This window comes from Salmo salar, chromosome 12 (genome assembly GCF_965601325.2).
Source record: "Salmo salar chromosome 12, fSalSal1, whole genome shotgun sequence".
Lineage (NCBI taxonomy): Eukaryota > Metazoa > Chordata > Actinopteri > Salmoniformes > Salmonidae > Salmo > Salmo salar.
The window spans coordinates 11,737,813-11,760,625 of NC_138302.1; the positions used below are offsets into that span (position 1 = coordinate 11,737,813).

A 22,813-nucleotide genomic window follows, 5' to 3' on the forward strand; every position below is an offset into this window, starting at 1 on the left:
TTCTTAATTCCATTCCTCAATAACAGCCATTAGATTTCCTGCTGGTCTTATAACTTCTCCACAGGAAGTCTCCAGAATTACAGATTAACAATTATTAGATGATTATTATTACCTAATATTCAAATTACAGTCTCATTATTATTAATTATCATTGGGATTACATAGTCTTCTCAACAACACACACACCGGAGCTGTTGAACTAAAATATATAAATTAGGTGAAATATTTAGCGTTTTACCATTATCCCGATAATTGCCTCTGCCAAGCCTTTGTTTGGTTAATAGGCTAGTGACAATTTAAAAGTCACACCACTCTAATGATTTTGGATTGAATTGAAATACACAACTATGATATGAAAAAACACAATTTAAATCTGTTTAGTCGCAAATCCGACTGTCATTAAAGGCTTTAAATCCACTCACCTCTCTGAATTTGTGTGAGTGGTTCTTCAGCTGAGTTTGTCCTCAGATCTGGAGTCAGTGATTGAAGTCTGTCTCTCCCTCCTCTCTGTCTGTCTGTTTTTCTCTACAGCCAGGGATGGTCTTTTATACAGAACAACAGAGTTTCTGACTACGACAAACTTTGAAAAAAAACTTTCCTGAAGCTAGTCTTAACCCTTTACACTACTGGAAATCGGCCTATATTGATAGAGCTAAATTGAAATGTTTCTTACAGAAGAAATATGGAAAGTAAATGCACAACCATGGAATCAAAAGGGAACAAAATCCAACTCAAATTTTATTCGTCACATGCGCCGTATACAATAGGTGACCTTACCATGAAATGCTTACCTACAAGCCCTTTAACCAACAATGCAGTTCAAGAAATAGAGTTAAGAAAATATTTACGAAATAATGTGAAAATAAATCAAATCAAAAAGTAACACAAGAAAATGACATAACAATAAGGCGGCTATATACAGGGGGTACCGGTACCGAGTCAATATGCGGGGGTACAGGTTAGTTGAGGTAATTTGTAAAGTGACAATGCATGGATAATAAACAGCGGGGGTCAATGTAAATAGTCTGGGTGGATTAATTGTTCAGCAGTTTTATGGCTTGGGGGGGTAAAAGCTGTTAAGGATGTATGTATGTATCCTTCGCGTCGGACTCATTAAAAAAATATTTGTCCAGTTCGAGGTGAGTAATCGCTGTTCTGATGTCCAGAAGCTACTTTCGGTCATAAGAGACGGTAGCAGCAACATTATGTACAAAATGAATTGCACAGTTAGGAGCCCGTAAAACAGCAGCCATCCCCTCCAGCACCATTGAGTTGGAGATTATGGGAAAATTATTAGACTAAAGTTGAGGACAAAACAGTTAAGACTGAATCCAAACATACTGTTGATTTTATGTGCATTTTACATTTACATTTACTTTTTGATGTGTTTTCTGATAACGAAATCTGAAAATACTTGGGATACATTCAGTAACATAATAAGAATATTAATGGAAAATGTAATCAATTATTTGAAAGTGTGTTCTATGACAACATGGCTAGCTAAGTTACAAAATACGATCTTACAGTGTTAGTCTTTCACAAGGAAATTCTGAGAAGCTGATCGTAATTTCTGTGCACATACAGTCTTAGAAAAAAAGTGCTATCTAGAACCTAAAAGGGTTCTTTGACTGTCCCCATTGGAGAACCCTTTGAATAACCATTTTTTTGGTTCCAGGTAGAACCCTATCAGGTTCCATGTAGAACTCTTTCCCCAGAGGGTTCTACGTAGAACCAAAAAGGGTTCTACCTGGAACCAAAAAGGGTTCTCCAATGGGGACAGCCAAAGAACTCTTTTGGAACCATTTTTTCTAAGAGTGTGGAATAGAGTGTAGAATAGAGTCATGAATGCATTCAGATGCGTGATCGCCACCAAATGTATTCACAATATGACATACACTCAAAAACTTAAGGGTTCAACATGTTTTTTTTTCAGTGCCAAGGACCTTAGGATCCTTGGCACTGAAAATTGCCCCCAAAAGGTTCTTCCAAGAACCCCATAAGAGGTGGGCTTCATTGAGGCACCTCCTTAGTTGATGGGGGTTCTTGCAGGAACCTACCTGCCCAACTAGAACATTCTCCCCTTCCTCACCTCGCTCATCAACTCATCCTTGACCGCTGGCTACGTCCCTTCCGTCTTCAAGAGAGCGAGAGTTGTACCCCTTCTGAAAAAACCTACACTCGATCCCTCCGATGTCAACAACTACAGACCAGTATCCCTTCTTTCTTTTCTCTCCAAAACTCTTGAACGTGCCGTCCTTGGCCAGCTCTCCTGCTATCTCTCTCAGAATGACCTTCTTGATCCAAATCAGTCAGGTTTCAAGACTGGGCATTCAACTGAGACTGCTCTTCTCTGTGTCACGGAGGCTCTCCGCACTGCTAAAGCTAACTCTCTCTCCTCTGCTCTCATCCTTCTAGACCTATCTGCTGCCTTTGATACTGTGAACCATCAGATCCTCCTCTCCACCCTCTCCGAGTTGGGCATCTCCGGCGCGGCCCACGCTTGGATTGCGTCCTACCTGACAGGTCGCTCCTACCAGGTGGCGTGGCGAGAATCTGTCTCCGCACCATGCGCTCTCACCACTGGTGTCCCCCAGGGCTCTGTTCTAGGCCCTCTCCTATTCTCGCTATACACCAAGTCACTTGGCTCTGTCATATCCTCACATGGTCTCTCCTATCATTGCTATGCAGACGACACACAATTAATCTTCTCCTTTCCCCCTTCTGATAACCAGGCGGCGAATCGCATCTCTGCATGTCTGTCAGACATATCAGTGTGGATGACGGATCACCACCTCAAGCTGAACCTCGGCAAGACGGAGCTGCTCTTCCTCCCGGGGAAGGACTGCCCGTTCCATGATCTCGCCATCACGGTTGACAACTCCCTTGTGTCCTCCTCCCAGAGTGCTAAGAACCTTGGCGTGATCCTGGACAACACCCTGTCGTTCTCCACTAACATCAAGGCGGTGACCCGATCCTGTAGGTTCATGCTCTACAACATTCGCAGAGTACGACCCTGCCTCACACAGGAAGCGGCGCAGGTCCTAATCCAGGCACTTGTCATCTCCCGTCTGGATTACTGCAACTCGCTGTTGGCTGGGCTCCCTGCCTGTGCCATTAAACCCCTACAACTCATCCAGAACGCCGCAGCCCATCTGGTGTTCAACCTTCCCAAGTTCTCTCACGTCACCCCGCTCCTCCGCTCTCTCCACTGGCTTCCAGTTGAAGCTCGCATCCGCTACAAGACCATGGTGATTGCCTATGGAGCTGTGAAGGGAACGGCACCTCCATACCTTCAGGCTCTGATCAGGCCCTACACCCAAACAAGGGCACTGCGTTCATCCACCTCTGGCCTGCTGGCCCCCCTACCTCTGAGGAAGCACAGTTCCCGCTCAGCCCAGTCAAAACTGTTCGCTGCTCTGACACCCCAATGGTGGAACAAGCTCCCTCACGACGCCAGGACAGCGGAGTCAATCACCACCTTCCGGAGACACCTGAAACCCCACCTCTTTAAGGAATACCTAGGATAGGATAAAGCAATCCTTCTAACCCCCCCCCCCCCCCCCCTTAAAAGATTTAGATGCACTATTGTAAAGTGGTTGTTCCACTGGATATCATAAGGTGAATGTACCAATTTGTAAGTCGCTCTGGATAAGAGCGTCTGCTAAATGACTTAAATGTAATGTAAAATGTAACTAGAACATTTGAATTTGAATTTGGAAGGACAGCAGATGCAGGCACTTAACTGAAAATGTATAGACCTGCTCAATTGAGGATTGGAAATGATGCAGAAAATTATGTTAATGGTTTACATTAATCTATCTGCAGTATTAAAGCTGATCCACCCCCTAAAAAAACATTAGAATATTGTTTTATGATGCCGTGTACCATCTATCTTTTCATATTTCTGCAAATGTTCCAAAACAGAAAATGGACAAAATTCAATGGATATCAATCAACAAAGAGGTAAGAATACAGTGGCAAGAGAAATTATGTGAACACTTTGGAAATACCTGGATTTCTGCATAAATTGGTCATAAGATTTGATATGATCTTCTTCTAGGTCACAACATGACAAACACAGTCTGCTTAAACTAATAACACACAAACAGTAATACATTTTCATGTCTTTATTGAACACACCATATAAACATATAAACATTATGTATGTAATAACTGGTTGACCCTCCCTTGCAGCAATAACCTCAACCAAACGTTTTATGTTGTTGTGGATCAGACCTACACAACAGTCAGGAGGAATTTTGGACCATTCCTCTTCAGAAAACTGTTTCAGGTCAGCAATATTCTTGGGATGTCTGGTGTGAACTGCTCTCTTGAGGTCATGCCACAGAATCTCAATCGGGTTGAGGTCAAGACTCTGACTGGGCCACTCCAGAAGGCATATTTTCTTCTGTTGAAGCTTTTCTGTTGTTGATTTACTTCTGTGTTTTGGGTCGTTGTTCTGTTGCATCACCCAACCTCTGTTGAGCTTCAATTGGCAGACAGATAGCTTAACATTCATTTTTTTGTCGATGATAGCAAGCTGTCCAGGCCCTGAGGCAGCAAAGCAGCCCCAAACCATGATGCTCCCTCCACCATACTTTACAGTTGGGATGAGGTTTTGATGTTGGTGTACTGTGCCTTTTTTTCTCCACACATAGTGTTGTGTGTTCCTTCAAAACAACTCAACTGTAGTTTCATCTGTCCACAGAATATTTTGCCAGTAGTGCTGTGGAACATCCAAGTGCACTTTTGCAAACTTCAGAAGTGCAGCAATGTTTTTTTGTTGTTGACAACTTTCAGTTCACACAGCCACAATAGAGTTATAAGAACCCTCTATTATGTTGCATAAAAAAACCATTTGATGCAATTACAGCATTAGAACATAATCTTGCAATTTTGTTCTCACAGTTGCCACCCATTCCCCCGCTAACAAGTGAACCCTCACCCAGGGAAAGATTGATCTCTGACCTCAGCAGCGATGCAAATCCTTACTATGCCAAAGGCTGAAAATATTAGGTCACGATGCCATAAGTGAAAAAACTGCAGAAATTGCGACAGACGCCCTCCAAAATAGACCATCAGGCACAGGTCTTGTGAAGGTTCTCTCCAGTTTGGCCCTAAACTATGCCCACCAGCAGAGACGGACAATGGTCCAATACCTCAGTGCCCAGCAGAGGCACGAGCAAGAAGCTGTGGAGATGAAGGGACAGGTGGAGAGAACCAGGAAGTTTGCGATAAAAGCCCCAAAATACAAAATGCTGCTAGTCAAGGAACTGCATTTGAGAACAGATCAATTGAAAGACCTGGCTAACACTTATGACAAAGAATGTGAACAAACTTTTGACCAAGTCCATATTCTACAGGAACAACTCGTTTTAGTCAAAAATAAATATGATGAAGTCCATGCAAAACTAGATGAATCTGACGAGCTAGCTAAAAACAGGGGCGAGCAACTTGATGCCCTGCAAACAGTTTTGAATGAAACCACTCAAAGCAATAATGTTCTACTCCAAAAGCTGCAGACCAAAGACGATCAGTTAATGAACACATTTACCAAGTTGGATGACAAAACAGCGGAACTCCTTGAAGTCGCTGATTTAATGAACGATGAGAAATTCCCAGGTGAGAAAGTTGGAAAACGTGACCTCTGAGCAAAAGGAGGACATCGCATCACGGAATCTCTCGCTCCGCACTCGAGACCTCGCCCTGCAAACCATGACAGTTAAGTATGAGGCCAAACGGAGCAAGTGCAAACACTCACGTGTCTAAAATAAATACCCTAGGCTCCCAGGTGGACTCTGCGATGCAGCAGAATACCACCCTTAGGTACCATCTGGAGGAATTCCAGAACAGTCACGCGTTATCGCGGGACTACCCAACCGAGAAACCTAGCTCCCACCGGAGCTCAGGATAAGAAGGAATGTAGACGACAGGAGATTTCAGACTTCACCTCTCTTAGGGTAAAAAAAAAAAAAAAAAGAAGCTTGGCTTTTCCTTTTGGCCTTTCAGCCCACAATTCCCCACAGGAGGGTGCAGATGTTGCCCACGTACTTGGCGGGGATCGCCTTGACAAAATCGTCAAAAACTTCTGCATCTTTGACCCCGTTCCAGGAAAGCCAAACGACACTGAGACATTCTTAGCAGACATAGAGGATGCCTTGGATGGCAACCCTAACGCTACGAATACTGACAGGCTTTACCTGATGAAGCGAATCTCCAACAGACACAGGACAAGGTGAACCCGTCTGGAACAGTAACACATGCAAAACGACTACGCTATACCTGCCACGGCATTGAAAATAGAATTCAGTGGTTCTGCGACTCGCAAACACGACCGCTCGTTGGCTAACAATGTCAAACAAGCTCGGAATGAACACCCACAAGCCTACTGTCATAGGCTTCATTCAGCTTACTTTGGCATGCTCACTGAAACAGGAACGGAAGAGCTATTGCCATTCAAACAAATGGGCCCTACTGCCCACATTGGTTTGCCAATCTCGGAACTCCGAGAGCTTGTGAGCATAGCTTTTGAAGCATAGAAAGCAAGCTAGGCTAAGAGCCCAGACAACTTGATTTTCAAGCTTGGGCGGGAACAATCACTCCAATTGGAAGGTGCGGCGTCAGGGACAGGTGGAGCAAAAGTAGACACTTGGAAGAAACAGAAACAGTAGACACTTTGCTGCTACCATGTTGTGTTGTTGCCATGTGGTGTTGCTGCCATGTGGTGCTGCTGCCATGTGGTGCTGCTGCCATGTGGTGCTGCTGCCACGTTGTGCTGCTGCCACGTTGTGTTGCTACCACGTTGTGTTGCTACCACGTTATGTTGCTACCATGTTGTGCTGCTGCCATGTGTTGCTGCCATATTGTGCTGCTACCATGTTGTCCTGCTTCCATGCTGTATTGTCATGTGTTGCTGCCATGTTGTGTTGCTACCATGTTGTGTTGTCTTAGGTCTATCTTTATGGAGTGTTGTTGTGTCTCTCTTATCGTGATGTGTTTTTGTCCAAGCCCCCATCCCCACAGGAGGCCTTTTGCCTCTTGGTAGGCCCTTAATTAACTTGCCTAGTTAAATATATATATATTCTTTTTTTTATAGAACAGAAACTGTCTACCTCGACCTTAAATCCAGTAATGTAGTCCAGACTGCTTCGTATGTGTTGTGTGGGGGGAGGGGTTCTGTGTGTGTGTGTGTGTGTGTGTGTGTGTGTGTGTGTGTGTGTGTGTGTGTGTGTGTGTGTGTGTGTGTGTGTGTGTGTGTGTGTGTGTGTGTGTGTGTGAGTGAAGAGAGACCATATGTTTTCTCCTATTGACCATGTGCTTTCACTTTCATTATGACTTCTGATACCATGTCTAGGAGCTCAGCTGTGGAAAGCCTTCGTGGAAGCTGTTAAAGCAGAAAAGGGGGGGGACCAACTCCATATTAATGCCCATGATTTTGGAATGAGATGTTTGACGAGCAGGTGTCCACATACTTTTGGTCATGTTGTCTATGTTGCCCTAAAAGTTGTGCAAAGTAGGTAGAATCGTAATGAAAATGATTCACAGCTTTAATTCCCACCAAGTAAAATGTGGAAAAAAGTTGAAGGGGGTGTAGACTTTCTATTGGCCCAGTATGTAAAATATATTGGTAGCTTGAGGTTTCAATGTGAGGTACTAGTCATGTAAAATATATTGGTAGCTTAAGGTTTCAATGTGAGGTACTAGTCATGTAAAATATATTGGTAGCTTGAGGTTTCAATGTGAGGTACTAGTCATGTAAAATATATTGGTAGCTTGAGGTTTCAATGTGAGGTACTAGTCATGTAAAATATATTGGTAGCTTGAGGTTTCAATGTGAGGTACTAGTCATGTAAAATATATTGGTAGCTTGAGGTTTCAATGTGAGGTACTAGTCATGTAAAATATATTGGTAGCTTGAGGTTTCAATGTGAGTTACTAGTCATGTAAAATATATTGGTAGCTTGAGGTTTCAATGTGAGGTACTACATTTACATTTACGTCATTTAGCAGACGCTCTTATCCAGAGCGACTTACAAATTGGTGCATTCAACATATGATATCCAGTGGAACAACCACTTTACAATAGTGCATCTAAATCTTTTAAGTTGAAAGCCCTGAAACATGCAGAAAACCTCTCCCTTGAAACTCTATGACATACAGAACATCAACAACGATAGAGTACCTATTTAGTTCATCCACCTCTGGCCTGCTGGCCCCCCTACCTCTGAGGAAGCACAGTTCCCGCTCAGCCCAGTCAAAACTGTTCGCTGCTCTGGCACCCCAATGGTGGAACAAGCTCCCTCACGACGCCAGGACAGCGGAGTCAATCACCACCTTCCGGAGACACCTGAAACCCCACCTCTTTAAGGAATACCTAGGATAGGATAAAGTAATCCTTCTAACCCCCCCCCCCCCCTTAAAAGATTTAGATGCACTATTGTAAAGTGGTTGTTCCACTGGATATCATAAGGTGAATGCACCAATTTGTAAGTCGCTCTGGATAAGAGCGTCTGCTAAATGACTTAAATGTAAATGTAGTTGAATGATATACAGAATAACAATCAACAGTATAGTACCTATTTAGTGGAATGATATACAGAATAACAATCAACAGTAGAGTACCTATTTAGTTGAATGATATACAGAATAACAATCAACAGTAGAGTACCTATATAGTTGAATGATATACAGATTAACAATCAATAGTAGAGTACCTATATAGTTGAATGATATACAGAATAACAACAACGGTATAGTACCTATTTCGTTGAATGATATACAGAATAACAATCAACAGTATAGTACCTATTTAGTTGGATGATATACAGAATAACAATCAACAGTAGAGTACCTATATAGTTGAATGATATACAGAATAACAATCAACAGTATAGTACCTATTTAGTGGAATGATATACAGAATAACAATCAACAGTAGAGTACCTATTTAGTTGAATGATATACAGAATAACAATCAACAGTAGAGTACCTATATAGTTGAATGATATACAGATTAACAATCAATAGTAGAGTACCTATATAGTTGAATGATATACAGAATAACAACAACGGTATAGTACCTATTTCGTTGAATGATATACAGAATAACAATCAACAGTATAGTACCTATTTAGTTGGATGATATACAGAATAACAATCAACAGTAGAGTACCTATATAGTTGAATGATATACAGAATAACAATCAACAGTATAGTACCTATTTAGTGGAATGATATACAGAATAACAATCAACAGTAGAGTACCTATTTAGTTGAATGATATACAGAATAACAATCAACAGTAGAGTACCTATATAGTTGAATGATATACAGATTAACAATCAATAGTAGAGTACCTATATAGTTGAATGATATACAGAATAACAACAACGGTATAGTACCTATTTCGTTGAATGATATACAGAATAACAATCAACAGTATAGTACCTATTTAGTTGAATGATATACAGAATAACAATCAACAGTAGAGTACCTATATAGTTGAATGATATACAGAATAACAACAACGGTATAGTACCTATTTAGTTGAATGATATACAGAATAACAATCAACAGTAGAGTACCTATATAGTTGAATGATATACAGAATAACAATCAACAGTAGAGTACCTATATAGTTGAATGATATACAGAATAACAATCAACAGTAGAGTACCTATATAGTTGAATGATATACAGAATAACAACAACGGTATAGTACCTATTTAGTTGAATGATATACAGAATAACAATCAACAGTAGAGTACCTATATAGTTGAATGATATACAGAATAACAACAACGGTATAGTACCTATTTAGTTGAATGATATACAGAATAACAATCAACAGTAGAGTACCTATATAGTTGAATGATATACAGAATAACAACAACGGTATAGTACCTATTTAGTTGAATGATATACAGAATAACAATCAACAGTAGAGTACCTATATAGTTGAATGATATACAGAATAACAACAACGGTATAGTACCTATTTAGTTGAATGATATAGTCAGTTGAATCCTATATGCCACCTAATTATACATGACAGATGAAGACATGAAGAGATGTAAAGGAATGATTGTAGAGCTGAACTGTGGCTAGAAAAGGCAGAGAAGAGATGCAGACTCTTACTGTAGCCTAAACAGTATAGACAGTAACGAGACTATTCCATACTACAAGATTCTACATCAAACCAAGTAGCCAATAAAGCTCAATGCCCTATCCAGGTGTCACTACCCAGAGGCGGAAGGATTGTAAGTTTCACACTGGTCCCCAGTAAGGTGAGTGTCACAGGTGAGATTGTAGGTGAATTGGATGCCTCCCCAGCTGGCCCCACACTCCTCTCTGTGTGCCCCCTGCTGGATGAAGACCGTACAGCCACGCAGTAGGTCATCGCTAATCATGTCTTGATCCCAGGCCTCCACCTTTAGCGCCAGGTTTGTGTCCACACGCCCCATGTTAAAGGCAGTGTTCCACACAGGATTGTAAGATTTGATCACAGGGGTTTGTTTGGGTGGAGATGTGCCATATTGGACCACAGCATACCTGTAGCAAGTTGAGAAACGGGGAGTTGGAACCAAAATGGAGAGAAATACAGGGGATTGCTCTGGGTAACTCAAACTTCTTCAGGATCGGTGGGTCCACCGCGGGACGGTTGAGCTAACGTAGGCTAATGTGATTAGCATGAGGTTGTAAGTAACAAGAACATTTCCCAGGACATAGACATATCTGATATTGGCAGAAAGCTTAATTTATTGTTAATAAATCTAACTGTACTGTCCAATTTACAGTAGCTATTACAATGAAATAATACCATGCTATTGTTTGAGGAGAGTGGACAGTTTTGAACATGAAAAGTTATTAATAAACAAATTAGGCACATTTGGGCAGTCTTGATACAACATTTTGAACAGAAATGCAATGGTTCATTGGATCAGTCTAAAACTTTGCACATACACTGCTACCATCTAGTGGCCATCTAAATAGCACCTGGGCTGGATTAAAACATTATGGCCTTTCTCTTGCATTTCAAACATGATCGTACAAAAAAATATTTAAAAAACGGTTGGTTTTTTCTATGTATTATCTTTTACCAGATCTAATGTGTTATATTCTCCTACATTCTTTCACATTTCCACAAACTTCAAAGTGTTTCCTTTCAAATGGTACCAAGAATATGCATATCCTTGCTTAAGGGCCTGAGCAACAGGCAGTTAGGTTTGGGTATTTCATTTTAGGCGAAAATGTATAAAAAGGGGCCAATCCTTTTAATTACTATTCAATTACCATGGCATACCACAAGAGGGTGGTCCGACCTTATACACTGTAGCTCCTGGCTACAGGATCAGGCTGGAGACCTGCAGCAACTGGCCTGACACTAAAAGTGTCCCGTCACTAAAACTAGCCTGTTACTAAAAGTGGCCTGCCATAAAGGTGTCCTGTCACTAAAACTAGCCTGTCACTACAACTAGCTTGTCACTAAAGGTAGCCTGTCACAAACTAGCTGGTCATGAAAAGTGGCCTGTCACTAAAAGTGGCCTGTCACTAAAGCTAGCCTGTCACTAAAACTAGCCTGTCACTAAAAGTGGCCTGTCACTAAAACTAGCCTGTCACTAAAACTAGCCTGTCACAAAAATTAGCCTGTCACTAAAAGTAGCCTGTCACTAAAAGTGGCCTGTTACTAAAACTATCCTGACACTAAAAGTCGCCTGTCACTAAAATTAGCCTGTCACTAAAAGTGGCCTGTCACTAAAAGTGGCCTGTCACTAAAACTAGCCTGTCACTAAAACTAGCCTGTCACTAAAATTAGCCTGTCACTAAAAGTAGCCTGTCACTAAAAGTGGCCTGTCACTAAAACTAGCCTGTCACTAAAAGTGGCCTGTCACTAAAACTAGCCTGTCACTAAAAGTGGTCTGCCATAAAAGTGGCCTGTCATTAAAACTAGCCTGTCACTAAAAGTGGCCTGTCACTAAAAGTGTCCTATCACTAAAACTAGCCTGTCACAAAGTGGCCTGCCATAAAAATAGCCTGTCAGTAAAACTAGCATGTCACTAAAACTAGCCTGTCAATAAAACTAGCTAATGCTATCATCATCTACTTGTTGTGGTGAATCCCAGCCACATACAACTCTCTTCTCTTCCTTTCCTCCTTTCCTAGCTCTCTTTCCTTCCCTAGCTTCGGTTCCCGTGTTTGCCACGGGCCAATAGATGGTGAGGGTCAGGGTTTTAGTAAGGGGTTGGTCATAAAAATAAATTCATGAATTTGTATGTCCTTTCCAGTTTATTGAGAAATCATTGAAAGTAGATGGTCTTTTTCAGTTTACTTCCTGCATTGACTGACTTCAATTTGAATTGACCCCAACTATGGTTTTAGTGAGGGGACAGTTTTAGTGACAGGCTACGGGTCTGCAGCTGGATGCATCTCAATCCTGGGGCCACCCCAGCTGGTGTGAGTCCTAAATGGCACCTTATTCTCTACATAGTGTATAAAGGAGCGCACTATAGGGAATAGTATGGCATTTAAACCTTTAATCTAGTACAACACTCTCACACGTGATTCAGCCACACCTTTAATCCAGCCCAACACTCTCACACCTGATTCAGCCACACCTTTACAACAGCCCAACACTCTCACACCTGATTCAGCCACACCTTTAATCCAGTACAACACTCTCACACCTGATTCAGCCACACCTTTAATCTAGTACAACATTCTCACACCTGATTCAGAAACACCTTTACTACAGCCCAACACTCTCACACCTGATTCATTCACACCTTTACTCCAGTCTAACACTCTCACACCTGATTCAGCCACACCTTTAATCCAGTACAACACTCTCACACCTGATTCAGCCACACCTTTAATCCAGTACAACACTCTCACACTTGATTCAGCCACACCTTTACTCCAGCCCAAAACTCTCACACCTGATTTAGCCACTCAAGGGCTTGATGATTAGTTAGTTGACAAATGTGCTGGCTAAGACACAGTAACATAACCTACGAAAGAGTGACTCCAGAAAACCAGTCTCCTGCCAGACCCCAGGCTTTGTCCCCCGTCACTGCCAGTGTTCCCTTCGAGGCCTCATTGAGACAGCAGTTTGGGTCACGGCTCCCACAGGACAGTTCCCTGGTGCTCTCTGGGATGGCGTTCTCCTTCAGGTAATCCAGGACAGCCTCCTTTGTATTTTGAACAAAATGTTAACATATTAATTGACATATAACATATAACCTAACAACTCCATTTTAGGTTTTATTTATGTAGTCTATGACAAGAAAGTCCAATCTCTAGAACAGAACAGAATAGAACAGAACAGAACAAATTAGAATAGAATATAACAGAACACAATAAAACACAATAGAACACAATATAACAGAAGAGAACACAATAGAACAGAAGAGAACACAATAGAACATAATATAACACAATAGAACAGAACACAATAGAACACAATAGAACAGAATAGAACAGAATAGAACACAATATCACACAATAGAACAGAACACAATATAACACAATAGAACACAATATAACAGAAGAGAACACAATAGAACACAATAGAACAGAAGAGAACACAATAGAACACAATAGAACACAATTGAACACAATATAGCAGAATAGAACAGAACAGCACAGAATAGAATATAACAGAAAATAATATAACAGAACAGAATACAACAGAACACAATAGAATAGAACAGCATATAACAGAATAGAACAGAACAGAATATCAGAACAGAATATAACAGAATAGAATATAACAGAACACAATAGAACAGCATAGAACAGAATAGAACAGAATATCAGAACAGAATATAACAGAATAGAATATAACAGAACACAATAGAATAGAACAGCATATAACAGAAAGTCCAATCTCTAGAACAAAACAGAACATAATAGAACAGAACATAACAAATTAGAACAGAATATCGCAGCCCCAACGAGAACACAATAAAACGGGGACAATATAACAGAATAGAACACAATAAAACAGAAGAGAACGCAATAGAACAGAATAGAACACAATAGAACAGAATAGTACAGAACATTTATGATTTCATATGTGTTATTTCATAGTTTTGATGTCTTCACTACTATTCTACAATGTAGAAAGAAAGAAAAACCCTGGAATGAGTAGGTGTGTCCAAACGTTTGACTAGTACTGTATATCAACAACAAAAGATCACCTTCACTCTCTCCCGGACCCTCTTGTTGGGTATGAGCAGGTGCAGAGGCCTCAGAGAATAGGAGATGGCGTCGGGGCGGTCCTTCAGGGTGCTCATCCAACTATGGAACCCCACTGAGTCATTACGGTTGAGTGACAGCTCCCCCAGCCAACCCGGAGCCTCCCACCACCTTGGTGTGGTGGCTGAGGAAGCTAGAGCTGTCGGAGGTCTTCAGGTCACGGTTGCCCAGAACTTTGGAGCAACCTTGGATGCTAGGGGAAACTTTACTTCTCCCAAGGCCCACATCAAGACCTGTGGACAAGCAGGATTCCACCTGAGGAGGTGATGTTCTGAATGTTAACCAATGCTATGTGACTGAACCAATGCTATGTAACTGAACCAATGCTATGTAACTGAACCAACGCTATGTAACTGAACCAATGCTATGCCACTGAACCGACGCTATGTCACTGAACCAACGGTATGTCACTGAACCAACGCTATGTAACTGTCACTTGTTAAATGCACTTCAATCAGTGTAGATGAAGGGGAGAAGACAGGTTAAAGAAGGATTTTTAAGCCTTGAGACAAATTGAGACATGGATTGTGTATGTTTACCATTCATAGGGTGAATGGGCAAGACAAAAGATTTAAGTGACTTTGAACAGGGTATGGTAGTAGGTACCAGACACACCGGTTTGTGTCAAGAACTGCAACGCTGCTGGGTTTTTCCCTCTCAACAATTTTCCGTGTGTATCAACAATGGTCCACCACCCAAAGGACATACAGCCAACCGGACATGCCTGCAGGAAGCATTGGAGTCAACATGGGCCAGCGTCCCTGTGGAACGCTTTCGACACCTTGTAGAGTCCATGCCTTGAAAAATTGAGGCTGTTCTAAGGTCAAAGACGGGTGCAACTCAATATTAGGAAGGAGTTCCTAATGTTTTGTCCACTCTGTAAAGTTGACAGTACCATGTAAGAGGACGACACGCTTCTTTTAAACCTAAAATGAAATAAATCGGTGCAGAATTGTAGGAGGAGATCCTCCCGCAACTTGACAGCAAGGTTTATACAAATCTCCTCTGTTGAAAACCAAATGCTAGTCTAAAAGAAATGGGAGATAATGTCTAGATGCTTTTTATAGTGGAGATGAAGTTTATAAGGCCTTAAACATAGATAACAAACGTGAGCTGGTAGATTAGTCAGGCAACACTGGAGAGGTGGAAATACTATCCCACTCCAAGCTTGGATGTGGTCTCTTCACTCAAAACATTCTATTTTTGGGGCGTTTAAAACCACGATTTGGTTTAACAGTACCCTAAAGTGCATTTAGTAAGTAATTAAATCATGTTTATTAATTATGAAATTAGGAAAAATATTTATTCCACTCCACCATGAGGGCCGCTAGATAATTTGAGCAAGTATTCATGAATTAAAAGGGTAACTTTTAACAAGCTCCCTGGAACAAGCTCCCTCACGACGCCAGGACAGCGGAGTCAATCACCACCTTCCGGAGACACCTGAAACCCCACCTCTTTAAGGAATACCTGGGATAGGATTAAGTAATCCTTCTAACCCCCCCCCCCCCCCCTAAAAGATTTAGATGCACTATTGTAAAGTGGTTGTTCCACTGGATATCATAAGGTGAATGCACCAATTTGTAAGTCGCTCTGGATAAGAGCGTCTGCTAAATGACTTAAATGTAAATGTAACTAGCAGGAACTGACATGTATCAATCTAGCTAATGGGTTTTGAGTTTCCACTTCCTCAGATGGTGATTAGCTAATGGGTTTTGAGTTTCCACTTCCTCAGATGGTGATTAGCTAATGGGTTTTGAGTTTCCACTTCCTCAGATGGTGATTAGCTAATGGGTTTTGAGATTCCACTTCCTCAGATGGTGATTAGCTAATGTTTTGAGTTTCCACTTCCTCAGATGGTGATTAGCTAATGGGTTTTGAGTTTCCACTTCCTCAGATGGTGATTAGCTAATGGGTTTTGAGTTTCCACTTCCTCAGATGGTGATTAGCTAATGGGTTTTGAGTTTCCACTTCCTCAGATGGTGATTAGCACCAAGTGAATTAGCCTATGTGATATTTGTACACAAAATGAATGTCAGCAAATGAATCACCATCAAACAAAATAAACCTGCAATTCTAGAGTCGTATTTTGACAGTTAAATTCTAGCAACAGTAGCCAAATCGTCAACCACTGGTTTAGGTGTTGCACATCACCATATATGTATCATGTATTCATGTTAGATGAAACAACTTATTTATTGAATCATACCATCTCAATCGCACCGTGATCGACTTCATAATTTTACTACAAATGTTTTCTATTGCGTGACGCCATTACACAATGTTCAATGAGACCAAGTCATGGGCTGGTGCAGTGGCACAGAGGAGGAAGTTCTTCTGGAGCACTCTTTTACTGTTTTTAACATGTATGGATAACATGGGATCATGGTAGGCCTATCACAACATTGAGAGAGAAAGCAGGTGCCATGACAACACAGGAAATAGAGTTTTTTAAAATGCTCCGGAGTTGAGAATATTGGTATAGAGCAGATAAACACATTGCTGTTTTGTAGGAGGGGGGAATAGCATTGAATCAAATGATTGATTTCCAATGATTTACCACTCGTAAGGGCAGGCTACCGTTAGTTATTATTATTGTTATTATTATTATTGTTATCATTGTTATTATTATTGTTATTATTATTGTTATTGTTATTATTGTTATTATTATTGTTATTAGTACTATTATTATTATTCTTATTATTATGATTATTATTATTCTTGTTATTGTCATTATTGTTGTTGTTGTTATTGTTATTATTGTTGTTGTTATTGTTATTATTATTGTTGTTATTATTATTATAATTACCTGTTGCGGAGGCAGCGGAGATTCTGTGAAAAGAAGGAGTAGCGTTTGTCTCTGGTCTTCTTCTTGGCAAATCTGGTTATATGTGACTGTGACCCTCCCATCTCTATGCCAACAGATACCCCCTTCTCCAGACCCAGACCCACCTTCCAGTCTTTAGAGTTCTCGTTGGCAGTGGCCTCTGCCAGGTTACTGGAGAGGAGAGGAGAGGAGAGGAGAGGAGAGGAGAGGAGAGGAGAGGAGAGGAGAGGAGAGGAGAGGAGAGGAGAGGAGAGGAGAGGAGAGGAGAGGAGAGGAGAGGAGAGGAGAGATGTTTCCTGTCCACATAGGAACATTTTCATCAAGTAAACACAACGTTTTCCAAAGCAGTCAGAAACCATCCTACTCACCTGACAGAGACATGAGAGTGGCTGGAGATATCCTCAGTACAGTGGCTGTAGGGCCTCCAGTCTACAACAGACAGGGGTATTTTCTGCAGCTCGTTCCCCTGTAGGGGGTTACTACACACTGTACAGGTTTTACTGGGGGACAGGTAGGTCTTCAGGTCGATCAGGTAGGCCCCTTTACGTTTCAGGGTCACCACATCGAAACCCTCCCCTGCCAGGTTGTGACTGGGGACGAAGGGGGCGGAGTCACACTGGGATTGGCTGGCAGTACGACAGGTGAGGGCGGAGTCCAGGTGAGAAAGAAGAAGGAGGATAGGAAGGGAGAAGAGGGGAGGGGCTGGGAAGGTCATGACTGAACTAAAGCGAGGGAGGAGAGGGAGGGGAGAGAGAGAGAGAGAAAATGGAGGACAGAGTATGAGGTATAGGGAAGACAGAGAGAGAGAGAGAGAGAGGGGAGGGGAGGGGAGGGGAGGGGAGGGGAGGGGAGGGGGTATGAGAGGCAAAGAGAGAAAGAGTTTAAACTCAACTCAACACAAACCTAGAAATACATTTTGCACGAGTTGCAAATACTGCAATAAATGACAAATTAACTGATATTGTCATGGCAGTAACTTTTACAGTAACACAGTTAATCCCGGGAAGCTATTTGGTAAATATGAACATTTAGTGGGTGTTTGATCATGGCTGAAAAATAAGCAGAAATAATGACAATAGAAAATGGCAGCACTCACTTGAATAGAAGTTGTAATTGAAGCGTTGTTTTAATTCTCTTTATCTCATAGCAACATGTCTGAATAGATCACACACTGACGAGCGTTTTGGCTTAACCCTCAACAATGCCCTGTCACACACACACACACACACACACACACACACACACACACACACACACACACACACACACACACACACACACACACACACACACACACACACACACACACACACACACACACACACAGTCGTGGGGACACAAAATTCAGTCCCATTCAAAATCCTATTCTCCCTAAGCCCTAACCCTAGCACCTAACCCTAAAACTAACTCTAGCACCTAACCCTAAATCTAACCCTAGCTTCTAACCCTAAATCTAACCCTAGCTTCTAACCCTAAATCTAACCCTAGCTTCTAACCCTAAAACTAACCCTAGCTCCTAACCCTAAATTTAACCCTAGCTTCTAACCCTAAATCTAACCCTAGCTTCTAACCCTAAAACTAACCCTAGCTTCTAACCCTAAAACTAACCCTAGCTCCTAACCCTAAATCTAACCCTAGCTTCTAACCCTAAATCTAACCCTAGCTTCTAACCCTAAAACTAACCCTAGCTCCTAACCCTAAATCTAACCCTAGCTTCTAACCCTAAATCTAACCCTAGCTTCTAACCCTAAAACTAACCCTAGCTTCTAACCCTAAAACTAACCCTAGCTCCTAACCCTAAATCTAACCCTAGCTTCTAACCCTAAAACTAACCCTAGCTTCTAACCCTAAAACTAACTCTAGCACCTAACCCTAAAACTAACTCTAGCTTCTAACCCTAAATCTAACCCTAGCTCCTTACCATAAAACTAACTCTAGCACCTAACTCGACACCTAATTCGAACACTAATTCTAACCTTAACCCTAATCCCCCTATAAATAGCATTTGACCTTATGGGGAATAACAAAATGTCCCCAGTTGGTCAAATTTTTAGGCTAGTGACAACTCAAACCTTCGTTTGGTTAGTAGGCTAGTGGCAACTCAAGTCACACCATCCTGATAACATTTTTTGGTGGGGGATTGAATTGAAATAGACAATTATGTTATAAAAAAAATATTTACATCTGCGAAGTCGCAAATCTGACAAAGGTTATCTCTGGATCTATTGTCATGGAAACCAGCAGGTGAAACAATAAAGCATTCTAGACAGAGCTATGGATGCAAGGACTGACCATCCATGATATCAATGTTATGGTTTTAACCATGTTTTGAGGCTATAAAGTGTTTGTTTACATTTACTTTGTTTACAAACATCGGAGTAAAACAAGCTTATATTTTGGGTTCCAATGGGGAACGGCCATTGAACTAAACTTATGAACACCTTAGAGACTGCTGCCCTATGTACATAGTCACTGTTACTAGCTGGCTACCACCCTGTGTTCTATCCAGCATCTTAGACTGCTGCCCTATGTACATAGTCACTGTTACTAGCTGGCTACCACCATGTGTTCTATCCAGCATCTTAGACTGCTGCCCTATGTACATAGTCACTGTTACTAGCTGGCTACCACCATGTGTTCTATCCAGCATCTTAGACTTCTGCCCTATGTACATAGTCACTGTTACTAGCTGGCTACCACCATGTGTTCTATCCAGCATCTTAGACTGCTGCCCTATGTACATAGTCACTGTTACTAGCTGGCTACCACCCTGTGTTCTATCCAGCATCTTAGACTGCTGCCCTATGTACATAGTCACTGAACACTGATCACTTTAATTATGTTACATACTGTTTTACCCACTTCATATTTTATTTTTTTATTTTAAAATGTTTTATTTCAGCTTTATTTAACCAGGTAGGCCAGTTGAGAACAAGTTATAATTTACAACTGCGACCTGGCCAATATATACTGTATTCTAGTGTCACGAATTCTGTCTTTGAATTCCATGTCATAAATTAGCCAAGGCGCAGCGTGCCGGTAGTTCCACATATTTTATTTGTGAACTTAATTCAAAACAATAAACAGGTGAAACTGAAACAAACGTGACGTTCTGGGGCTGCTCACACACAGCTGCACAAAATCAAGATCCCACAAAAACACAGGGAAAAACAGGCTGCCTAAGTATGGCTTCCAATCAGAGACAACGATAGACACCTACCTCTGATTGGAAACTATACCTGGCCAAAACATAGAAAACAAAACATAGAATACACACCCACCTATCACACCCTGGCCTAGCTAAACAGAGAAAACACAGCTCTCCTAGGTCAGAGCGTGTCAGTACCCCTCCCCCCCCCCCCAAAGGTGGGGACTCCCGGCCGCAAACCTGAACCTATTGGGGAGGGTCTGGGTGGGCATCTATAATTGGCGGCGGCTCTGGTTCCGGGCGTAGAGCCCCCACCGCCCGCTGATCCCCCCGCTTCTGTGTGTCCGGAGGAATCAGACCGTGGATCATCGCTGGAGGCTTTGGACCGCCAACCGTCGCTGAAGACTCTGGGCTAAAGGCCGCCGCTGAAGACTCTGGGCTGCAGACCCCCTGCCGAAGACTTCGGGCTGCAGACCGCCGCTGAAGACTCCGGGCTGCAGACCGCCGTTGAAGACTCCGGTCTGCAGACCGCCGTTGAAGACTCCGGGCTGCAGACCACCGTTGAAGACTCCGGGCTGCAGACCACCGTTGAAGACTCCGGGCTGCAGACCGCCGTTGAAGACACTGGGCTGCAGACCGTCGCTGGAAGCTCCGGAATGGGGAGTGTCGCTGGAGGCTCCGGACTGGGGAGTGTCGCTGGAGGCTCCGGACTGGAGAGCGTTGCTGGAGGCTCTGGACTGGGGAGCGTCGCTGGAGGCTCCGGACTGGGGAGCATCACTGGAGGCTCCGGACTGAGGAGCGTCACTGGAGGCTCTGGACTGAGGAGGGTTGTTGCAGACTCCATGTCTTGGATTATCAATACAGGTTCCGTGCCCTGGATCATCACTGGAGGCTTCGTGCCATAGATTATCCCTACAGGCTTTGTGCCATGGATTATCCCTACAGGCTCCGGACCACGGATAATCCCTACAGGCTTCTTGCCATGGATTATCTCAACAGGCTCCGGGCCATGGATTACCTCTGGAGGCTTCGTGCCATGGAACATCCCTACAGGCTCCGGGCCATGGATCATCACTAGAGGCTTCGTGCCATGGATCATCTCTACAGGCGTCGGACCATCAATTATCACTGGAGGCTTTATTCGTGGAGCAGGAACAGGTCTCACGGGACTGGGGAGACATACTCAGGACCGAGTGCTCAAAGCAGGCACCGGCCGTACTGGGCTATGGAGGCTTACTGGAGGAAGAGTGCAAGGAGCAGGCACAGGATGTACTGGGCTAGGGAGGCGCACTGGAGGGAGAGTGCGCGGAACAGGCACCGGACGTACTGGGCTCTGGAGGCGCACTGGAGGGCAGGAATGCTGAGCGGCATACTCCAAGCTGGCTGAGTGCCAACCTTAGCACGACAACGGTGAGGAGCTTGCACCGAGCTCACCGGGCTGTGAGTGTGCATGGGCGACACCGTGCACACCATCGCATAACACGGCGCTTGTACAGTCACTCGCTCCCCACGGTAAGCACGGGGAGTTGGCTCAGGTCTTAAACCCGTCTTAGCCAATCTACCCGTGTGCCCCCCCCCCAAAAAAGAATTTGCTGCTGCCTCTCGGGCTCCTGTAGCTCTCTTAGCCGTTCTTCCCAGTATCTCCGTTCCGCCTTCGCTGCCTCTATCTTCTCCGGCGGGCGGCGATACTCTCCCGACCTTGTCCAAGGTCCTGCCCCATCCAGGATCTCTTCCCAGGTCCAGTCCTCTGATCCACACTGCTTGGTCCCGCTCGTCTTCCTGGTGAGTGCACGCTGCTTTGCTTTCTTTTGGTGGGATCTTCTGTCACGAATGCTGTCTTCAAATTCCCTGTCATAAATCAGCCAAGGCGCAGCGTGCCGGTAGATCCACATATTTTATTTGTGAACTCGAACAAAACAATAAACAGGTGAAACTGAAACAAACGTGACGTTCTGGGGCTGCTCACACACAGCTGCACAAAATCAAGATCCCACAAAAACACAGGGAAAAACAGGCTGCCTAAGTATGGCTTCCAATCAGAGACAACGATAGACACCTGTTATAAATTGATTGGAAACTATACCTGGCCAAAACATAGAAAACAAAACATAGAATACCCACCCACCTATCACACCCTGGCCTAGCTAAACAGAGAAAACACAGCTCTCCTACGTCAGAGTGTGACATCTAGTCATGGCTCAACCTATATAACTACTGCTGTACACACCTTTTCTATTCATATACTGTCTATACAGTCTATACACATGACCATATTATACCTGTGTATTAATATTCCAGACTCTGACATTAATCATTCTGATATTTCTTCATTCCTTTCATTGTTTGAGGGTGTTTGTGTGTATTATTTTGTATTGTTAGGTGTTACTGCACTGTTGGAGCTAGAAACACAAGCATTTCGCTGCACCTGCGATAACATCTGCAAAATATGTGTTACGCGACCAATAATATCTGATTTAATGAGGCATTTCTAAATTATATTCTTCAATGATCAAATGGTAAATATAATTCCTTTATATGTCTAAAAATGGATGTAGCAACCTTTAAAGGTAGTAATTATGAGC

At 42.7% G+C, this 22,813-nt stretch overlaps 2 protein-coding genes across 2 annotated transcripts in view; both read right to left on the reverse strand.

Moving 5' to 3' along the window:
• LOC106594759 (perforin-1) overlaps positions 1-516 on the reverse strand; it is a 47,718-nt gene extending 47,202 nt beyond the window's left edge. Inside the window, exon 1 of the mRNA XM_045690666.2 lies at positions 423-516. The gene's annotated coding sequence lies outside the window, so the exon portion shown is untranslated. The remainder of the gene's footprint in view (positions 1-422) is intronic.
• Positions 517-10,238: 9,722 nt separating this feature from the next.
• LOC145859349 (perforin-1) lies at positions 10,239-17,798 on the reverse strand. The gene is made up of 5 exons (XM_082958405.1): positions 17,452-17,798; positions 17,066-17,254; positions 14,199-14,298; positions 13,012-13,187; positions 10,239-10,551 (listed from the first exon to the last, which is right to left on the reverse strand). The coding sequence occupies exons 1-5, from the start codon at positions 17,796-17,798 to the stop codon at positions 10,239-10,241; spliced, it is 1,125 nt and encodes a 374-aa protein (XP_082814531.1).
• Positions 17,799-22,813: the final 5,015 nt, after the last annotated feature.